Source organism: Tenrec ecaudatus, chromosome 6 (genome assembly GCF_050624435.1).
Source record: "Tenrec ecaudatus isolate mTenEca1 chromosome 6, mTenEca1.hap1, whole genome shotgun sequence".
Taxonomy (NCBI): Eukaryota; Metazoa; Chordata; class Mammalia; order Afrosoricida; family Tenrecidae; genus Tenrec; species Tenrec ecaudatus.
Window position 1 is genome coordinate 126,398,586 of NC_134535.1, and position 18,118 is coordinate 126,416,703.

Here is an 18,118-nt window from a genome sequence, read left to right on the forward strand (position 1 = left end):
AGCCATGAGTCTATATTTTAATAAATGTATCAGTGTGAGAGAAAAAACAACACAGTGGTCTCAAGAACGGATTCAAGCAGACCAAGATGTTAAGAGTGCACAGGGCTTAGCAACCGTCTGTGGTCTGAGGGAGGGGCCTGGAAACATTGTTTTCTATCGTAGAAGGGAATCTACAGTGACTAGGCAAAATTTAAAATCATGCAAAACAGCGCTACACAATGTCGTCTATGGGCGCTAGAACAGGACTCCCTTGTTTTCCTGGATCTTGTCAATTTTCCATTTGCTATAACTCTCTAACCAGTGGTGGGATTCGGCTGGTTTCAACTGGTTCAGCAGAACCAATACCAACTTTTTTGTTAAGTTCTGTGACCCAGTTGTTAAAATGATGCTTGTACCAGGATTCTTTCTGAGGGGAGCAGCTGGGCAGCCACTGCCTGGTGTGGAAATCACAGGTGTACATTCCTCACTCTTTCTGAGCGTCCACCTGCACAACCGCGTATTCTAAGCACCTGTAGTAACAGTTTATTCCGTCCATAGATATAATTCATCGGGTGGAAACATGCTTGTAATATTTAGTGCTTCATTTCATCAAACTCATTATTCCTTTGATGAAATGCTACATTTCCTTTCCCTGGCATCTGTGACTTCAGCAAACAAGCACAGAACATAAAGAGAAAAAGTGCTAAACAACTAGAGGGGACACGCTGTCTTTTGTCTCCGCTCTGTGTTACACCCCAACTTCCCATGAGATAGTATGAGTGAATTATGCAATTCCACAGAGTGTTCAATGAGCTAAATATATTGTCAGTACAATTGCTGTCGGTTAGGCAGAAGCAGAAAGGGGCTTTTCAAAAGTGAGCATGATATGCTCAGAGACGTCACCTGTTTCTAATATAGCCAACACACTGACTATTGTCTACTTGGTCTGCCGCTAAAGGAACGGGATCCCACTCCCACAGTGCAAAGAAGGTTAAGGAAAATCACACAGCCGATGCGCTCAGATTAAAGTGGAGAACATGGCAAATGAAGACGCCAACCAAGAAGCAAGACGGAAGCATCTCTTTTTTTTGGAAGTATCTTAAATAATAGTTTTATTGGTTTTTGGCAGGTATTATTGAATGTTTTACATTAATATTTTTAAACTCTTATAATCTAGTTTTGTGTACCTCCTTTGCTGTTCTTATTTAAGTGTTAACAGTATGAAATCATAAACTACCTTTCGGTATATCTTTTTTTATACACAAAATGGTCATTAGGGAGCAAAGAGGTTGTTAAACTATTTGAATCCCACCACTGTCTAACTAAGGGAACATATTTTCATTTTCTCTCTCTGACAGGTTTTGACCTTAAACAAGTTGCAACTTTCGCAGGCTTTACTGTCTATTTTTTTTCTGGGTACATACAATATGGATAAAAATACACGGGGCCAGCAAGACCTTGGCCCCTGAGAGGGTAGGGAGGAAACACCATCAGAAAAGGTTTCATGACCTGGGAAGGTCATATTGTTCTCGGTGGGGGGCTTGGTTGATGTTCCTTTCTTTTTCTCTGGCAGTGTTTCCTTCTGTGGTGCACAGGGTCACCATGGGTCGGAACCAATTCAATGGCACCGACAAGACAATGGTCACTCCAGATGCCCCCCACATAGCTTCCCCATAATAGTGCCCCTAGTCTCCAAGAGTCACCCCTACCCTAGCTTCTGATAATCACGTACTTCTGTTTTTCAATCTAAAGATCCTACCTCTCTTCTTTTCCCTTTGCAATTTGTTGAAGAACCAGGAAACTGTGCTACAGATATTGCTAAATGTATCCGCTTGGTGTAGCTTTATAGGTTCCTCTCTTTCCTACGGAAGACCTGCATGCAGAGATAGGCAGGGGAGTCTTTCTTTCACACAAAACCACGCACTGTTCACATCGCTTACGCCTGCTTCAGGGCCTTCATCTTGCTCTTCTTCCTCTCCATCTCCCTCGTTTTTGTAACAAGACTCCCACGCTGACATGTTAGTAACTGCTTTGGTGCCGATGTTAGTTTCTCTATGAATGAAATGACTTATATACTTCACATTTTTCAGGGGGAAAAATGGAGGGGGGGCTGAGCCCTAGGTTTCAATCCTGTCTTTGCCATTTAGTAGGTGGGCGGTGGAATTAGTGACAATTTCGGTGTCTGAAAAAGAACATAACAATAATAAATATCCGGTTACAGACGAATTGAATGGACAGAAGTGCTTTGCAGAGTGCTGCCGTCTACGCTGTAATTGTTTTGTCATGGGAAAATGCTCCCTACTTCCAGTGATTACAAAAAACTCTTAGGGTTCTTTCCTGCAGAGCCCCTGCGCGCGCGCGCGTGTGTGTGTGTGTGTGTGTGTGTGTGTGTGTGTGTCTGTCTGTCTGTCTGTCGGCTCGCACAGGCTGTGCATCTGAGCCCACCCTTGCACTTCCCGGAGCCCAGCGCAGTACCTGGCTCCGGCGGCGCATGCACGGCGCCAAAGGCATCGGGTAGCGCTGTCTGAACAGTACTTACCTGCTCCAAGCGCCCATGGAAACGCGGTCAGCAGGGCGGAATTTTAATTTCCCCTTCATGTATGTCCGGGCGGTTTGATGGGGGCACTCTGCTTGCTGGTGCGGTGAAGCATTGCGCTGCCCGAGCCACACCACCGCGGAAGCGGCGGCCGCCCCTCGGGACTCCGCAGCTCGGGGAGCCCAGGAGGAAGCTACTCCGTCCTGCCGGGGGCTTCGAGTCCGGACTGGCGCCCTGACAGTGGGGGGCTGGGCTTTTGGGTTCTTGCTGTCGGAACTTCGCCATGCCTACGGATTACTTACACGGTGAAAGAAGAACGGGCTTCCTTTTGAATTAAAAGACTAAGTATGGTGCATGTGCGGCCTGTCTTCCCGCCATCGCGTCTGGAAGGAAACCCAGCGGGAGGAGAACGCGCGGAGCGACGCGCTGTCACTGGGTTCCCGCGGCCCCGGGCGCGTCTAACGGTCTCGGCGCGGCGCGGCGGGGCGGGGCGGGGCGCCGTTAGGGGGCGCTCGCGGGCAGCAGCAGCAGCAGCAGGGCTTCCCGCCCTCCCGGCCGCGGCCCCGGCCCCGGAGCCCCACAGGCCGGCGACCGCGAGTAACCCCGCGGGCGGGACGGCCCCCGCCCCGCCTGGACGCTCGCCTGCTCCCGCTGCAGCCAATGGGGAGAGAGCGAGCGGGTCGGCCGGCCGCCCGGCCCCGGGGACTCCTCCCCGCAGCAGTCGGGACCGAGTCGGACAACGCCCCCGCCGCCGCCGCCGCCGCCGGCTTCAACCTTTCCGCCCGGAACCCGGGTCCCGGCTGCAAGCCCCGCCCACCGCTGCCGAGCGGGAGTCACCTTTGCCTTACAAACGTCCAGACCCGCCTCCTCCGTACCTTGGCGCCCGAGGCCCCGCCCCGCGCCCACAGCAACCAATAGCAGGGCGTCGCTGGAGCCGCGGGGCGGGCCTGCAGCCAATGCGCACGCCGTGGGCGGGCCCGGGGCCGGAATTAAGGGGGAAGCGACAGCGTTGTGGCCCACATTCGGGGCGCACGGAGCTGGGGGGTCCCTGAGGGGCGCCCGCAGTTAAGATGGCGTCCGCCACCGAGGGGGACGTGGGCGCCGCCGTGGAGCTGGGGAAGGTGCTGCGGGCGGCTTTCGAGGAGCTGAGCCTTCACAAGTTGGCGGCGTCCCTGGGCGCGTCAGAACAGGCGCTGCGGCTCATCATCTCCATCTTCCTGGGTAAGGACCCTCCTGCCTCCCTCCGCCCGCCCCCCCGCGGAGTCCTCGCGGGGTGCCAGAGGACCGGGGGCACGGTCTCCCTCCCCCCCCCCCGGAGCCACCCGCGAAGCCTCTCGGAGGGAGGTGCGGGTGTGAATCCTGAATCACACCAACCTGCTGATCAGGGAGACACGGCGGTCCGGTCTGGAGTCTGGGGGCGCTGTGCCCTCTGAACCTCCCAACAGGCGGGCTTCCAGTGCGACCCCCGCGATATGCCCTCTGCCCCTTGCTTCGGCGCCCGCGCCGTCACATCGTACCGTTCGCTCTCCGCCCGGTGCCCGCACCACCTGCCCTTATTTGTCGCTCTCCTGAGTTAGGCTGCCCATGTGTTCTGCTGTCTGTTATTAATAACAGCCCGCACACGCGTGCATTTACCGGTAAGCTGGCCAACCCCCCCCACCTTAGGCCTTCTCAGCCATGTTTCATACTTACATATTCTTGAGTATTTTGTGCATTAAAAGCTTATATTGCACTTTCGTTTCATTTCTGTCTTGTTTCTATCCTGTTTCCTTCTGATACCATCTTGCTTTCTTAAACTTTAGCTATCCCCCTGCCATTGCCCTGAAATGCGATCTCTTTTATATTGGCCTTTAAACAGGACGACCAAGCCCCTTCAAGACTGTTCATCCTATCCCAAGCATGTATTACCCACGTCGTTTAAAGGCTGTGGTAGGTCTAAATGTATGTCACAACAAGCTGTATTATAATGGGTGGATAGGCTTTCTTACTTCCTCCTTACTACATGGAGGTAACATGGTGTGAAGAGACCGGGTGACTTTGAAGACAACCCCAGCTATTCATTAACCTGTTCATTAACCTGCCTGGGTTTTAATTTTCTTGTCTATGGATGGGGCACAATAGTACCTACCTCAAACGATAACTGTAGAATTCAAAGGTCAAGAACTTAATCTGTGTATGTGAGGAGTTGGAAGGTTTGGGTGAAGGTTAATGTGGGACTGTGGCTAGGAGAGTGGGGGAGGGGAAGAATTAAGCCAAAGCTACAGGTATGATTAGCAGGACTGGTGTGAAAGCAGAGAGATCTGAACTTTGATAAATGGGAATAAAGTTGTGCAGATGTGGAATGCCCGAAATGCCAGGGGAAGTTTGAACTTTATCCAAGACTCAATGGACACATTGACATAGGATAGCCCTCATGGGTGATAATCCAATCTAGATCATGGGAGAGGCAGTAATTCATATTTAAAGCATCTTGGCTAATACTATTGTTCTTTGCCTACTACATGTTAAATCAAGGTGGTTTACCTTTCTTATAATTAAGAGCCACTTATTCCTCCTGTAAAAGTGTAAGATTTTGGAAATGGAAACAACCTTATGCTTGTGACTCATACAGTATCCACCAGGCATAACCCTAATTTACCAACACTTTGATCTAGTACGATGCACAACAACTTTGAACTGAATGTCCTACTCTTTCAATTCAACTTTGTCTCTGACCCAGTTATTTGTCAGGGCTGTAATTGACAAGAGTGTTTACATTCTTTTACTAGAAAGCTCACTGTTGATTTCACAGCCATAAATTGAGAATAATATAAGTAGCCACACATTATCAGGAGGTACCTGTTAAGTGGAGCTAGGGGCAGAATTAGGATTTGGAATTTGTCTTTTGTGTGCTGAGATAATCGAATACTGTGTGTCTTCTGGTGGGGTATGAGTAGGTATTGTGGGGATGGCAGTGAAAGAATTATTTCTTCCATTTCCTGTCCCTCTTCTCTCATTTACCATCTATTAGTCAACAAGGTAATTAATACTAATACATTGTTATACTCATGAGGCCCTTGGCCCAGTCTACCTTTCTTCCTATCCTCCTTCGTATCTTACATAGACCTTTGCCTTCAGTAACTCAATATGTCTCGTTTAGATCAACGTGGGGCTTTTTGTTGTTACATATCACATGTAATTCTTTCATGTGAAGACGTAGAATTGTTTTTTCTAGATAATAAGTTTTAGAATGCAGAAATTCCCATACCTGTAGCCATCAGTTGATAAGCTAGATAGTGCGCATAGAAGGAGTCCATGCTGGTTGTAACCATGTTTGCTTCACAAAGGTATTATCATTTCTGTGTACCGTAACCTAGAAACCAGTAGCCTTTCTGAAGTCGAGTATCTGTTTCCTGATCCCAGCTCTCTCCACCTCTCTCCGGCAACAAAACAGGCAGAAGCAAGCGAGGGCTAGGATACTGGAGGAAATGCTTGCCAAAGGTGCCAAGAAGGTTGACAGCACAAAATAACTTCAGATCCATTTTCTACCAGTTAAAGATCACTTTGGGCTTAAAACACCTCTGAGTGCAAAAGAGACAGGTACATCAGTCAGTCACATTTCAGAGTGTGAATAACTTTTCATCGTATTTTAATTGACATTAACTGAATTTAATTAACACCTTAACTTTCTCTACTTGGGCTTTGTGTGCTGATCTTAAAGTGGGGTGCAGAGCATTCAGATACCAGTTCTTAAACCTTTTTGACTGGGGCCCATGGTAAAAATGTGTGTGTGTGTGTGTGTGTGTACACATTATTATGACTCAGTACACATCCATGTTTCCATGTATATGTGAATATATGTATTTGAAACAAAAGCTTCAAGAACAGTTCTTATCCTTACTACAGGCATTGCCTTCAGCTATTTTCTATTCTGTTTGGCAGGTTTTCTTAGCATTGTTTATGGCTCACTAAGTTGATTTCATGGCCCATTAGGGGACCACACCAAGCAATCTGGAAACACCCCCAGTTAGAGCTGTCATTTTTAAACATAGACCATTTGGGGGAAGGTAAGCTTACTGGGACTGCTGCACTGGAGTTTTGGAACCATCAGAAGCTGCGAAAGGACGTGCGTGTGTTTTCCCTGTGCGTGACCGCATAGTTTGCTAGAAGGATGCTAAAGATGAAGGTTTCCTTAAGCCCTGGTGCTGGTGAATGCTACTGAGCAGCACCTTTCCTTCAGCAACTTGGGTTCCAGCTCATGGAGTTAATCAATAACTTGAGTTTCTCCTGATTCAGTCCCTGAAACCTCCTGAGCACCGGCTGTGGGCAGAGTGCTGTGCTCAACCCGGCCAGGGCAAGGAGGTGCAGTGCGGATGGCCGAGCCCTGCCCTCAGAGGCAGCACGGTCTGCTGAAGGGACTAGGGAGTGGGCACGAGATATGTACACTCAGAGCTACAATAAAGGGCAGAAATCTAAGTGCCGTAAGAGGCGCGGAGCTTTATGAGGCTGTCATAGACTACGGACTTTGAAAAGACGAACACGGTTGCAGCAGGCTGAGATGGCAAGAGAGAGAGCGCCCCCGTGAGCAGAGGCCGCGAACTCGGGATGCGTGGAGCCATGCTCAAGGAGCATCAAGTACTCCGACTCCGCTCAAAGTGGGCATAGTAGGAGGGAGAGAGGCGTTGGGAAATAAGACTCGGAAGGTAGATTGTGGAGCCTGAGAAGCCAAAGAGAAAGGAGTCTGTACTGAGCGGACGCGAGAGAACTGCTGGAGATCTTAGAATGGAGAATAACGTGGTTGAAATAGGCATACAGAATCGGTAGGGAAGCTAATGAGAAGGAACCCTGATCTCCATAGAAAGTCAGAAAAACTCAGAGGCGTCGTGAGAGGGGAGAGTAAGGAGCTCACAGGAACTACGTGAGGAATACAGAGTTTGGGGGGAAGGTAGATTGTGTAAGCCCTTTCATAGCTACTCATGACAGAAACCTAGGAATCATCATCCTTTCACTTCCCATGTCCTCATCCTATCAGTACGACCGCCCAGTTCTGTCTCAAACCCATCAGCGCTTCTCCATCACCATAGCCACCACCGTCTGTTTGGGGGACACCTGAGAAACCTCCTGACGGGTCTAATTCTGTTGTTGCCCCTCCAGTCCATTCTCCACAAGCAGCCTGAGTGATCCATCCTGTGCCTCTCCTGCTCAGAACCCTTCAGGGGCTCCCATTCATGGCTGGTAAGCCCCTACCTGCTGCTCCAGCCTCGACTCCAGCACCTTCCCAGCCCTTAGCCACATGGCCTTTCCGCTCCTCCTCGGCTGCGTCCATGCTGCGCTCACCCCTCCTCACCCCGTTCCTCATCTGACCGGCTCCTGGCCTCGCAGGGCTTGGTTTACATGGTGACCTCCGCTGAGAAGGCTTTGCTGACTGAAATTTCATTCCAAGTATTATTTCAATTTGTAATTAGTCAAGAAGGATTGCTACATCATTGAAACCCTTTTATTAAGCAAAAATAACAATCAGATAAAGCTACTGTGTCTCTACATAGCTCCCCACCCCAGTCCTATGCCCTTCTATGTGTGCCACTTCAAGATGGCAGTTTGGGCATTCTCCGGGGACTCCAGTGGTTTCTCTGGAATGTTCTCAGAGTTTGCGGAACAAGAGGAAGTGTTGACGGGGAACGCTCAGGCCTGTGGGGTAAGGTTTCCCAGTGAAATGCTCCTAGGACAGCCCTTACTACCTCCAGAGAAGGAGCAGGTGTTATTTTCAATACCGAAAAAATTTCTCGGCCTGGTTTTCCTGGCCATTTTCTCACCAGTTGCAGTTCCAACTTTCTTCAGATGTCTTCGTCATCAGCCTTTCTGATTATCCTGTGTCCTTTGAGAAAATCGGTCAAGACTTCCCCTTTCTAACCTTTCCCACCCCACCCCACCCCACCCCATCCCCGCCCCGGAAAGACAAACACAAGCAGTCGGCATAGCCTTCCGACATGACTTTTCCACCTTGAATTTATCTTTGAGGCCTTGCCAACCTTCCCATCTCAAAGCTCCGTCTGTGGGTCTGTAGGTCTATCTGTATGCGGCAGTAAAGATTCCGTGCTTTGGGAAGGTGTCCATTAACGTTTTGGTAAAAAATTTTATATTAAACCTCCCCTAAAAATCATTTTCTCGCCCATGACTTTTGTTTTGTTAACCTGCTTGTAGGTAATCCCGAGTGTGGCTCGGGGTAAATGTTAACTGTCAGAAGCAGTAATCCCGAGCCACACTCGGGATTACACTGCAGAGAAGTCCCTTATCTGCTCCCTGGTCCAGGGGTGTCCTCCGCTGTGATCGCAGAACTACCTGACTTCCTCCTTCCAGTTCTGTTCTCTCCTGGCCGCATCTAAAAGAGACACACACACACACACACACACACACACACAGTGAGGGTTACATTGTATCAAAGCAAATCACCTCCAGTGCCCTGCCTACCCTTTTACATTTGGAAAAATTTTTGCCTGGAAATTTTTGTCCGTGGCATTAAAAAAGTGTTAGCACAAAAGGAGTTTTAGACCCGAAAAGTGACAGTGACTTAGAATTACTCACAGAATTGAGCGATACATTGATTACATTACTGAAAAAAATTATACTTTATATTTATTATATTATAATTTATAGTTTTGTTTTTTTTAATTTATCATACCTGGAATGTCTACTAGAGAGATTAAAATGAGTAATTTCTTAAGAACTACAAGCCTACAATATAAAACAACAGATTTTATGCAAAACAATGTACTGCTTTATGTACAAAATTACTGACATAATTAGACCGCCAGGGAGGTTAAAGCACATAACAGTGTATCCAACAAGTGTGTTACTGAGAGAACTTGTCTGGAGCCATCCAGAGACATGACGAAACATGCTTGATGTAGATAAACCCAGGCAAGTATGAACTCCAACCCTGGTTTCAGCATAGTTTTATTTACTCTCATATGTGTATATTTGGCTCATAGTGTTCCAGAGTTTAACACAGTAGCTGGCTTATGGAATGGGCTCAATAAATATTTGTTCAGTAAGTAAATATAAGAATGAATGACTTGGCAGTGGATTAAATGGAGGATAAATAAGTAGTGTTTAAAACAACCTATATATTTAAAATAAAATTGTTCACATATTTAAAAAAACAAGAAGTAGTGTTTAAAAAAAGAAGAAAGAAAGAAAGTTCAACTCCCTGGATAGCTGGGAAGAAATAGTTTCCAGCAAGCCTGAGAGGTCAGGAGGAAGGGCAATGATAGTCCGTGTCAGGGAATAGCCTAGGTCTGGGGTTGACTGTATGTCCCAGGGGTACCTCCAGGTGTCTTGCGAGCTGCAAAGCCTCGTGTTGAGGTCATGAGACAGGCTGGACTGAAAATACAATTTTATTCGTTTATATTGGGATCATAATGGAAACCAGAGAGAATGAAGTATCATGGAAATGCTTATTCAGAGAGGAAAAATGGAAATCGACTATGAAGTCGATTCCAACTCAGAGTGAACCAATAGGACAGAGTAGAACTAGCCCTATGGGTTTCTTCAGAGACCTTTCTCCCAAGTGTCAAACTGCTGACCAGCAACTCAACAAGTGACCCAGCTTGCCGCCAGGGCTTCTGTTCCGAGAGGAGAGCGCCTCATTCATATTGATGGAATATGCCAATATTGCGACCCCTTGTTAATAATAACAATCAAGCCTATTCCACTGAGGGCATTCCGGCTGGTGTGACCCTGCCGGTGTCCTTGGGTTTCCAAGACTAACTCTGTATGGGAACAGACAGCCTTGCCTTTCTCCCTCAGAAGCTGGGGTTGAACTGCCAGTCTTCCAGTTAGCAGTTAAGCGCTTAGCTCACTGCGCACTAGACTTCTTTGGTGATGATGCCGTCCAGCTGCAGCAAGGTCCGGGGGTCCCTCAAGGTGGGTCACAGCATCGGCGAGTAGGAGACAGAAACCACACGACTCAAAGGTTGCATGTGACTGTTCCAATTTTATTCATGCAAAGCGTCAACTTATATCTTCTTTTTCTTGGCTTAAAGCTTATGGCCTGAGGTCATTCATCAGGAAACTCTCAGGCCACAAGACCATGCCAAGTTACATAAATCACATCATGATTCTTGGTTAAAAATTGGTAAATCAGGATTGGGGAGGGAGAGGGCAAAATGAAAAAAAAAAAATTGGTAAATCGTGAAACTAAAACTGTCTCAACCACAAGGGTGATAAACATAAACCTTCTAACAATAACGGAGCACACTTCATCCAACTAGGGCGCATTGTTCTAACTATGAAATCAATAAAGCATTAATGCATTTCATTATCAAAAATTACCTAACAGGCTTTGGCTGTTCTGGCTGTTCTTTCTTAGGCTGTTCCTCTAGGGCTTTCATTTCTTGTTCTTTCTTTACCACTAAGTTCCCATAAATTAAACTCCCAAAAGTAAGTCTTTCTGAACCAAGGTATGAGTTGCCTCACTATAGGTAGCTTTGCTTCAGTGGACTTCAAACACCACGGGGCCCCTCCTCTTGCTAACCGTTCCATAAAACTTAAACTACTAAAAGGAACTTGTACATCTTCTTTGTTAACCATTCTTAGGCCGTTCTTATTATAAGCCCCTGTATAAGCTAAATCAGGGTCAGGAGCTCTATTTCTCTTTGGGAGGGGGATACCATATTCTCCCCCCTGTGCAGTAACCCAATATAAGGAGGGGGGAAAGAAGAGGATGATAAACTTTTTTAGAGCCTCGCACAAAAACTCCAAAACGAGCCTCTGAGATTTCCATGGGTTTCGGTTGCAATAGCTCAGCCTGCTCAAGATCTAACATAAATTCCTTAAGGGGGGTTACTGGTTTCCAGTTTCTAGTGTTATTATACAATACACTTTGCACGCAGTCATGACATGGATCTTTCAAAGCCATAGGAAGGGGAGTAACCTCAACTTCTGGGGAATTTCCTCAGTTGACATCAGTTGTTTCCTAAAAGGGGAAGTGATCAAAGTTATCAGGAACCAGAGAGCAGCTGCAATGATCAATAATGATAAGAGGCCAATTATTTCAAAGGATTCACGGAAGAGACTTTCCTTGGTGGAGCCTTCCTTGACTGCTCCTCCACCATGCGCTGACTTTGTCAAGGCCCATGGTTGGAAGTGGTCTCGGCATTGATAGCTGAAATTGATTAAGTTTTGCTAAATACTAAACCTTGTCCTTAGTAATCAGCAAACAATACTCTACCTAAACTAACCAATCATCCATAAAAACAGTAGTTCTCTTGTACAGATGAGAAACTAGGTTATTTGTATATTAAGTAACTCACCTACTGTCAAACTTGACTTTAGATTTTCTGCCTCACACTAGAGTTCCTGCTCGTTGCTCCTTGGAGTTGGGAAAGGCAGATTGCAAAAGGCTCATGAGGCTGGAAAAGATTAATGCCTTCAATACCCTGTTATCTTTCACCGTCATTTGGTTAAACCAAGATGTAATCAGCATGAGACCCCTCTCAGCTTCTCACAGCAGAACTGGCCAGGCGGAACAGACGGCCACCCCGCATAGCATGAGTGTTCTTCTCTAGCAGACTTCTTGGCCGTGACTGGCTTGGCTGTTAACTGATTGAAAATTGCAGTTCGAGGTAGCGTGTCATCCCTCAGCGGTTCAGAATCAGCATCGTTAACGTTAGCGAGGAATAAACCTATCCTGGAAAAAGTATAGCCAGAATGCTCCTTACTATTGAAAACCGGGATGGGGAGACTTTGGCTCAGGTGCTTTGGACAAGTTATCAGGAAGGACTAGTCTTGAGAGAAGGACATGCTTGCTAAAGTCGAAGGTCATAGGGAAAACAGAACCTTCAGTGGTGTACGGGGTTATATGTTGGGCTACTGACCACAAGGTTGGCAGTTCAAACCCACCAGCAGCTCTGCAGGGGAAAGACAAGGTTTTCTACTCCTGTATAGAGTTACAGTCTGGGAAATCCACAGGCAGAGTTCTTCCCTGTCCCTCAGGGTCTCTGTGAGTCAGAACTGACTTATGGCAGTGAGTTTTTCAGCAAGTTGGGTTAGCACAGTGGCTGCAACGGTGGGCTCAGACGAAGCAAAGATTGGGTGTGTTTCATCGTGTTATACACAAGAACACTTTAAGTCAAAGCTGACTTGTGCACACCTATTAACAACAACGTCCGTCCGCAAGGTTGGAGACCTTTTAAATCAAAAGAAGTTCTGTAGTGAATACCCTTTGGACCAAAGTCATGCCTGGCCTTCAGAACGAAATCCATTATTTGTCAGGGGAATCCAGCCCCTAACACATCATTATGGGTCCGGTAGGCGTAATTGTACAGCAATAATAAGTAAAGATCATAGTAAAGTTACAGAGAGCATGAGAGATAGAAGTATTGAAATAAATGGGAGTCAGACCCGATTCATGGTAGCATGCTCACCTCAGCCCCGCTGATGGTCCACGTGGAGGGAGAGAGAGTTTAATGGTAGCCCCGGCCCCTTTTATATTCTCTGGGGACGTGCAAGCCCCCTAATTACAGGTGAGGACATACGTCACAGGAAGGGGCTGTACAATAGGCAATACAGTAATGGGAAGGGGTGGTCTAGGGACATACACGCAATAGGAAGGGGAGGGATTGGGGTTATACATGTGACAAGTTGGGCAGATCCTAGGTTCAGGATGGCGGCCTAACTTTGACCTATTCCCTAGATCTCCATAGGAACCATTATCAGTAGGGTATGAATGCTTGGTCTCAGGCCTCAAGGAGGAATAATTTATTGTCCCCAGTAGCAGGGAGTGAGGCCTGCCATATAGTCTGGTTGACTAACTGCCCTAGAGGCCTACTCTGTAGTCTGGTGACTGACTACCCTGGGGAGGATGTCTGTAAGCGTTTGACCTCTCCCCACAATTATTCAGTACACAAAGCTTCCTTCGGGAGGTGTTGAAATCACAATATAAAGAGGCCAAAGCTAAGCCAGATGGAAATTGGACAGCATTACTAGACAAAGGAGACCTGCTGAAATTAAAGAAAATAAAACAAGTCCAATGCCATTGAGTAGATTCTGGCTTATAAACTTACCCAAACATTGTTACTATAAATTAAGGGGATTGTCCTAAATTCAGAACCACAAATTTCATCTTCATCTAAAGCAGCAACTCATTGGGATTTTCTTTTGAATTTTTTTTGCAACTCCATTTTCTCACACACCCCCTCACCAACACCCCCCAGTGTGGCCCACTGCACAGGCCTTCATAATTTGGATGACAGTATGCACAGACACACACCTTTGCAGAGGGTGTGCACATTAGGGCCCGTGAGAGTAGCTGTACCAGCTAGCTTACCAAAAACTACCTCCCCACTGACAATGGAGCAAGTGTGGGCAGCCAAGGGTGCCCGCTGGAGATGTGCAGTCCAGCGGCCTTTCCAGATGGCATCTGGTCTTCAGGAAGGAAATGGCACTTCACTTGGGCCTTGACAGGGCCGATAAGGTTCTAGTCAGGTTGAGACCAAAGGGGAGGGAAAGAGAGTGGAAAGGTGCAATGTTTGCAGAGACCCATAAGCCTTGGCTCGGCTGGAAACTTTCACCATAGCCTAGGCCTGGTTACTAAACTTCAGCCCTCCATTGCCTCATATGCACACAAGCCAGTTTTACAAAAGAATTGAGGTTAAGAGTTAAGCGATGTATCTGATGGGTCATAGAGGAGCCCTGGGTAAGGTAGTGGGTTCAGCGTTGGCAGGAGAAAGGTGGAGGCTGTCTGCTCCCATGAAGATTTTACAGCCTCAGAAACCCTACAAAGCAATCCTTTTTTGTCCTGTAGGATCTTTTTAAGGAAGAAAGATGGGGTTTCCTACTTCATTAAAGAGTCACAGAATCAGCAGTGACTCAATAGCAGTGAGAGAGAGGAGTTAACAATGGTAGTCGGCGTAATTTTAAAACAAACAGCCATATTTTGAAGCAATGCAATTTTAAATGGCATCTGAAGGTAATTTTAAAAAATCCAAACTCACTGCCATCGTCAGTTCTGACTCATAGCGGGATAAGACAGCGTAGAACAGCCTCTGAATTTCCCAGACTGTAACTCTTTCCAGGAGTAGAAAGCCTTATCTTTCTCCCAAGGAGCTGGCTGGTGGTTTGAACTGCTGAACTTGCAGTTAGCAGCCTAATACATTACCACTGTACCCCCAAAGCTCCCAAAGGTACTATAGTCCTCAAAATCTTCGCTGTTTCTGGAGGTCTACTGATGCGTTTGGGTGAGAGTGCACACTGCCCATTGCTCTTTACTGGAAGCAGAGACACTGTAAACACACAATGAAGCCTGGCCCCGTCATTTTCTTCAGTGTTGTGCTTTCCCTTTCCTCTCAATAAGTATTCAGTGTTTTCCAAGGATTTGGGGCTGACTTGCTTACAGTGGCTCTCAAATTATGGTCTTGGGTCCAGCAGCAGCAGAAGCAGCATTTCTTAGAAACTCGTCAGAAAGGCAGATGTTTGGATCTACACCAGACCCAGTGCATGAGAAACTTTGAGGTTAAGGCCCAGTAGTGCCAGGGGAAGCCAGCCCCTAGCACATCATTATGGGTCCGGTAGGTGCAATTGTACAGCGATAATAAGTAAAGATCTTAGTAAAGTTATAGAGAGCATGAGAGATAGAAGAGATTGAAATAAATGGAGTCAGACACAATTTATGGTAGCATGCTCACCTCAGCCCCGCTTGGTGGTCCACGTGGAGGGGGAGAGAGATTTAATGCTAGCCCAGGTCTTTCATATTCTCTGGGGACATGCAAGCCCCCTAATTACAGGTGAGGACATACGTCACAGGAAGGGGTTGTGCTATAGGTAATGCAGTATTGGAAGGGGTTGATCTAGGGGTATCCACGTAATAGGAAGAGGAGGGATTGGGGGTATACATGTGGCCAGATGGCAGACCCTAGCTACAGGATGGCAGCTGGATCTCCTTAAGAACCATTAGTGAAGTGTAAACCCCACCTACAGGAACCAAGCTAATGGTTGCAAGCTTCAGGGAGAAATAATCCATTGTCCCCAGCAGCAGGGAGCAGGCCCACCCCTGTGGTGTAGGGAGACAGCAGTCTGGCGGGGACTGCCTCCAGGGAAGATGTCTGTGAGCATCGGACCTCCCCCCACAGTAGCCTATGTTTTACTGAGTCCTCCAAGCTACCATGATAAGTATACTATCTTCGGGTATCTGTGTTAGAAGTCCTGATGTTCTGATAATACCTTCAATTTATTAAAATGTTACCGTAGCCTACAATCTTTGGCATGAACAAACCACTCTCGGATTCTGTATACCTGAATTTTCCCCAAATGCTGACTCCTCGTTATTCTTTATATTATTACTATTAAACCATATGATTTGTGTCATGAAAATGGTGTTACAGCACCATCATCTTTATTAGTACGTCTGGTGATTTTGTGGTTACAGATTGGGTTCTGATCCGCATGGCTGGCAGTTGGAAACCACCAGCAGCTCCTCTGGAGAAAGACTGGGTTTTCCACTCCCATAAATAGTTACAGTCTCTGAAACCTACAGGGAGTTGCTTTGAATCAGCCTTGATTCATTGGCAGTGAGTTTGGTTTTTGTTTGTTCTATCATTACTTTCATACTACCATTATTACCTACACTATCTCTGCTTGATCGTTTTTATGCAAAAAATTAAATATAAGGGACTGTTTGGGTTGTTGATTTGTAAGGTTGCTGAACTAATAATTATATCCTTTTTCTGTGTAGCAAAACTCCTTAAATATAGCCTTCTCTTCATTGATCTTTTTACATTTCTTAGTACAGTTAATAAATTGTGATTAATAGCTTTAATAAAAATTAAATACCCTTGTCTATCTATATAAGATAAGCAAGATAAACAGTCCCCGAGGAGGAGAAAACAATGGGACCAACTATTCCCAGGAGAGGCAGTGTTGGGGGAAAGGAGGGGGAAGCCAATAAACCCAGGGACAAGGGATCAACAAGAGATCTAAACTTGATGGTGAGGAGGATATAGAATGCCTGGTGGGGTTTGATCAAGTACAGTGTTGCCGAGAGGAATTACTGAGAGCCGAATGGAGGTGAACATGATAGTGGGACAGGAGGAAAGTAAAAGGAAATAGAGGAAAGAACTAGGAGGCAAAAGACATTTATAGTGGTGTAAATGTAGACATGTATATATGTAAATATATTAATGTAATGAGAAGGGTATAGGTTTGTGTACATATATTTTATATGATAAGGATTAAGGTAGCAGATGGTCATTGGACCTCTACTCAAGTACTCCCTGAGCACAAGAATACTTTGTTCTAATAACCTGGCATTCTGTGACACTCACCTTCCTGACACGATTGCTGAAGACAAAATGGGTGCATAAGCAAATGTGGTAAAGAAAGCTGATGGTACTCAACTATTACAAGATATAGTGTCTGGGGTCTCAAAGGCTTGAAGTTAAACAAGCAGCCATCTAGAGGTAAACAACAAAGCCCACATGGAAGACGCACATCAGCCTGTGTGATTACAAGGTGTTGACAGGATCAGGTATCAAGCATCAGAAGACCCAAAACAAACAGAAACATATTGCTGAGAATGAGGCCGGGCCAGAGCAGAGACCCAAAACCCATCTGAAGAGAATGGGACATCTCCTCACAGAAGGGTCACAAGGAAGGATTGAGCCAACCAGGGTGCTGTATCATACTGACAAAACATTCTTCTAATTCTTTAATGCTTCCTTCTCTCCTCTTCCCCCAACCCTGTCATGGGCTATCACGCTCCCAGGTCTACCTTACAAATCCGGCTAGACCAGAGCATGTTCATTAGTTCAAGTAAGAGCTCTGGACACACAGAATCCTGGACAGATAAACCTCTCAGGAATAATAATGGGAGTAGTGATACCATGAGAGTAGAGGGAAGGTGGGGGGAGAAAGGGGGCACCAATCCCAATGATTGACATATCACCCCCACCCCCCACAAAGGGGACAAACAACAGAAATGTAGGTGAAGGGAGACAGCAGTCAGTGTAAGACATGAAAATAATAATTTATAATTTTTCAAGGGGTCACGAGGGTGGGTGAGGGTTGTAAGGGGAAAAAGAGGAGCTGATACCAAGGGCTCAAGTAGAAAGAAAAGGTTTTGGAAATGATGATGGCAACATATATACAAATGTGCTTGATACAATTGATGTATGGATTGTTGTAAGAGCCCCCAATAAAATGATAACTGAAAGAAAAAAAATTAGGTACCCTAGTTACAACTGACAGAAAAAGCTGTTCTAATATCAAGACAAACTGTCCTCCTTTAGCATAGTATTTTTAAGGTAGGGGTATGTCAAAAAGAGTTGTGTGTGTACATTTTCCCAGCAATTGCTGAAGTCAAGGACCGGGAGATTTAGGGTTCACTTGGAGTTCTCATGGTAAGACAATAATACCTTCCTGTCAACCCATGGCCATGAAGCCCATTCCTACTCACAGTGACCCTGTCTATGGTTACTGACACTATAAATGTGTAGGGGAGCAGGCAGCCTCCTCTCCCTCCCATAGAGCCACTGGTGGGTTTTGAACTGCCACCTCGAGTTTAGCAGCCTGATACCTGATCCTTACCACCAACATTGCTCCTTAATAGCTTCTTCAAAATCTACTTAAAAT

The 18,118-nt window shown here is 46.4% G+C and overlaps 1 protein-coding gene across 1 annotated transcript in view; it reads left to right on the forward strand.

Moving 5' to 3' along the window:
- The first annotated feature begins 3,473 nt into the window (after positions 1 to 3,473).
- Positions 3,474 to 18,118, forward strand: part of LPCAT3 (lysophosphatidylcholine acyltransferase 3) — a 47,761-nt gene continuing 33,116 nt past the window's right edge. Inside the window, exon 1 of the mRNA XM_075552108.1 lies at positions 3,474 to 3,736. Within this exon, the coding sequence (XP_075408223.1) occupies positions 3,586 to 3,736 (151 nt within the window). The 5' untranslated portion in view covers positions 3,474 to 3,585. The remainder of the gene's footprint in view (positions 3,737 to 18,118) is intronic.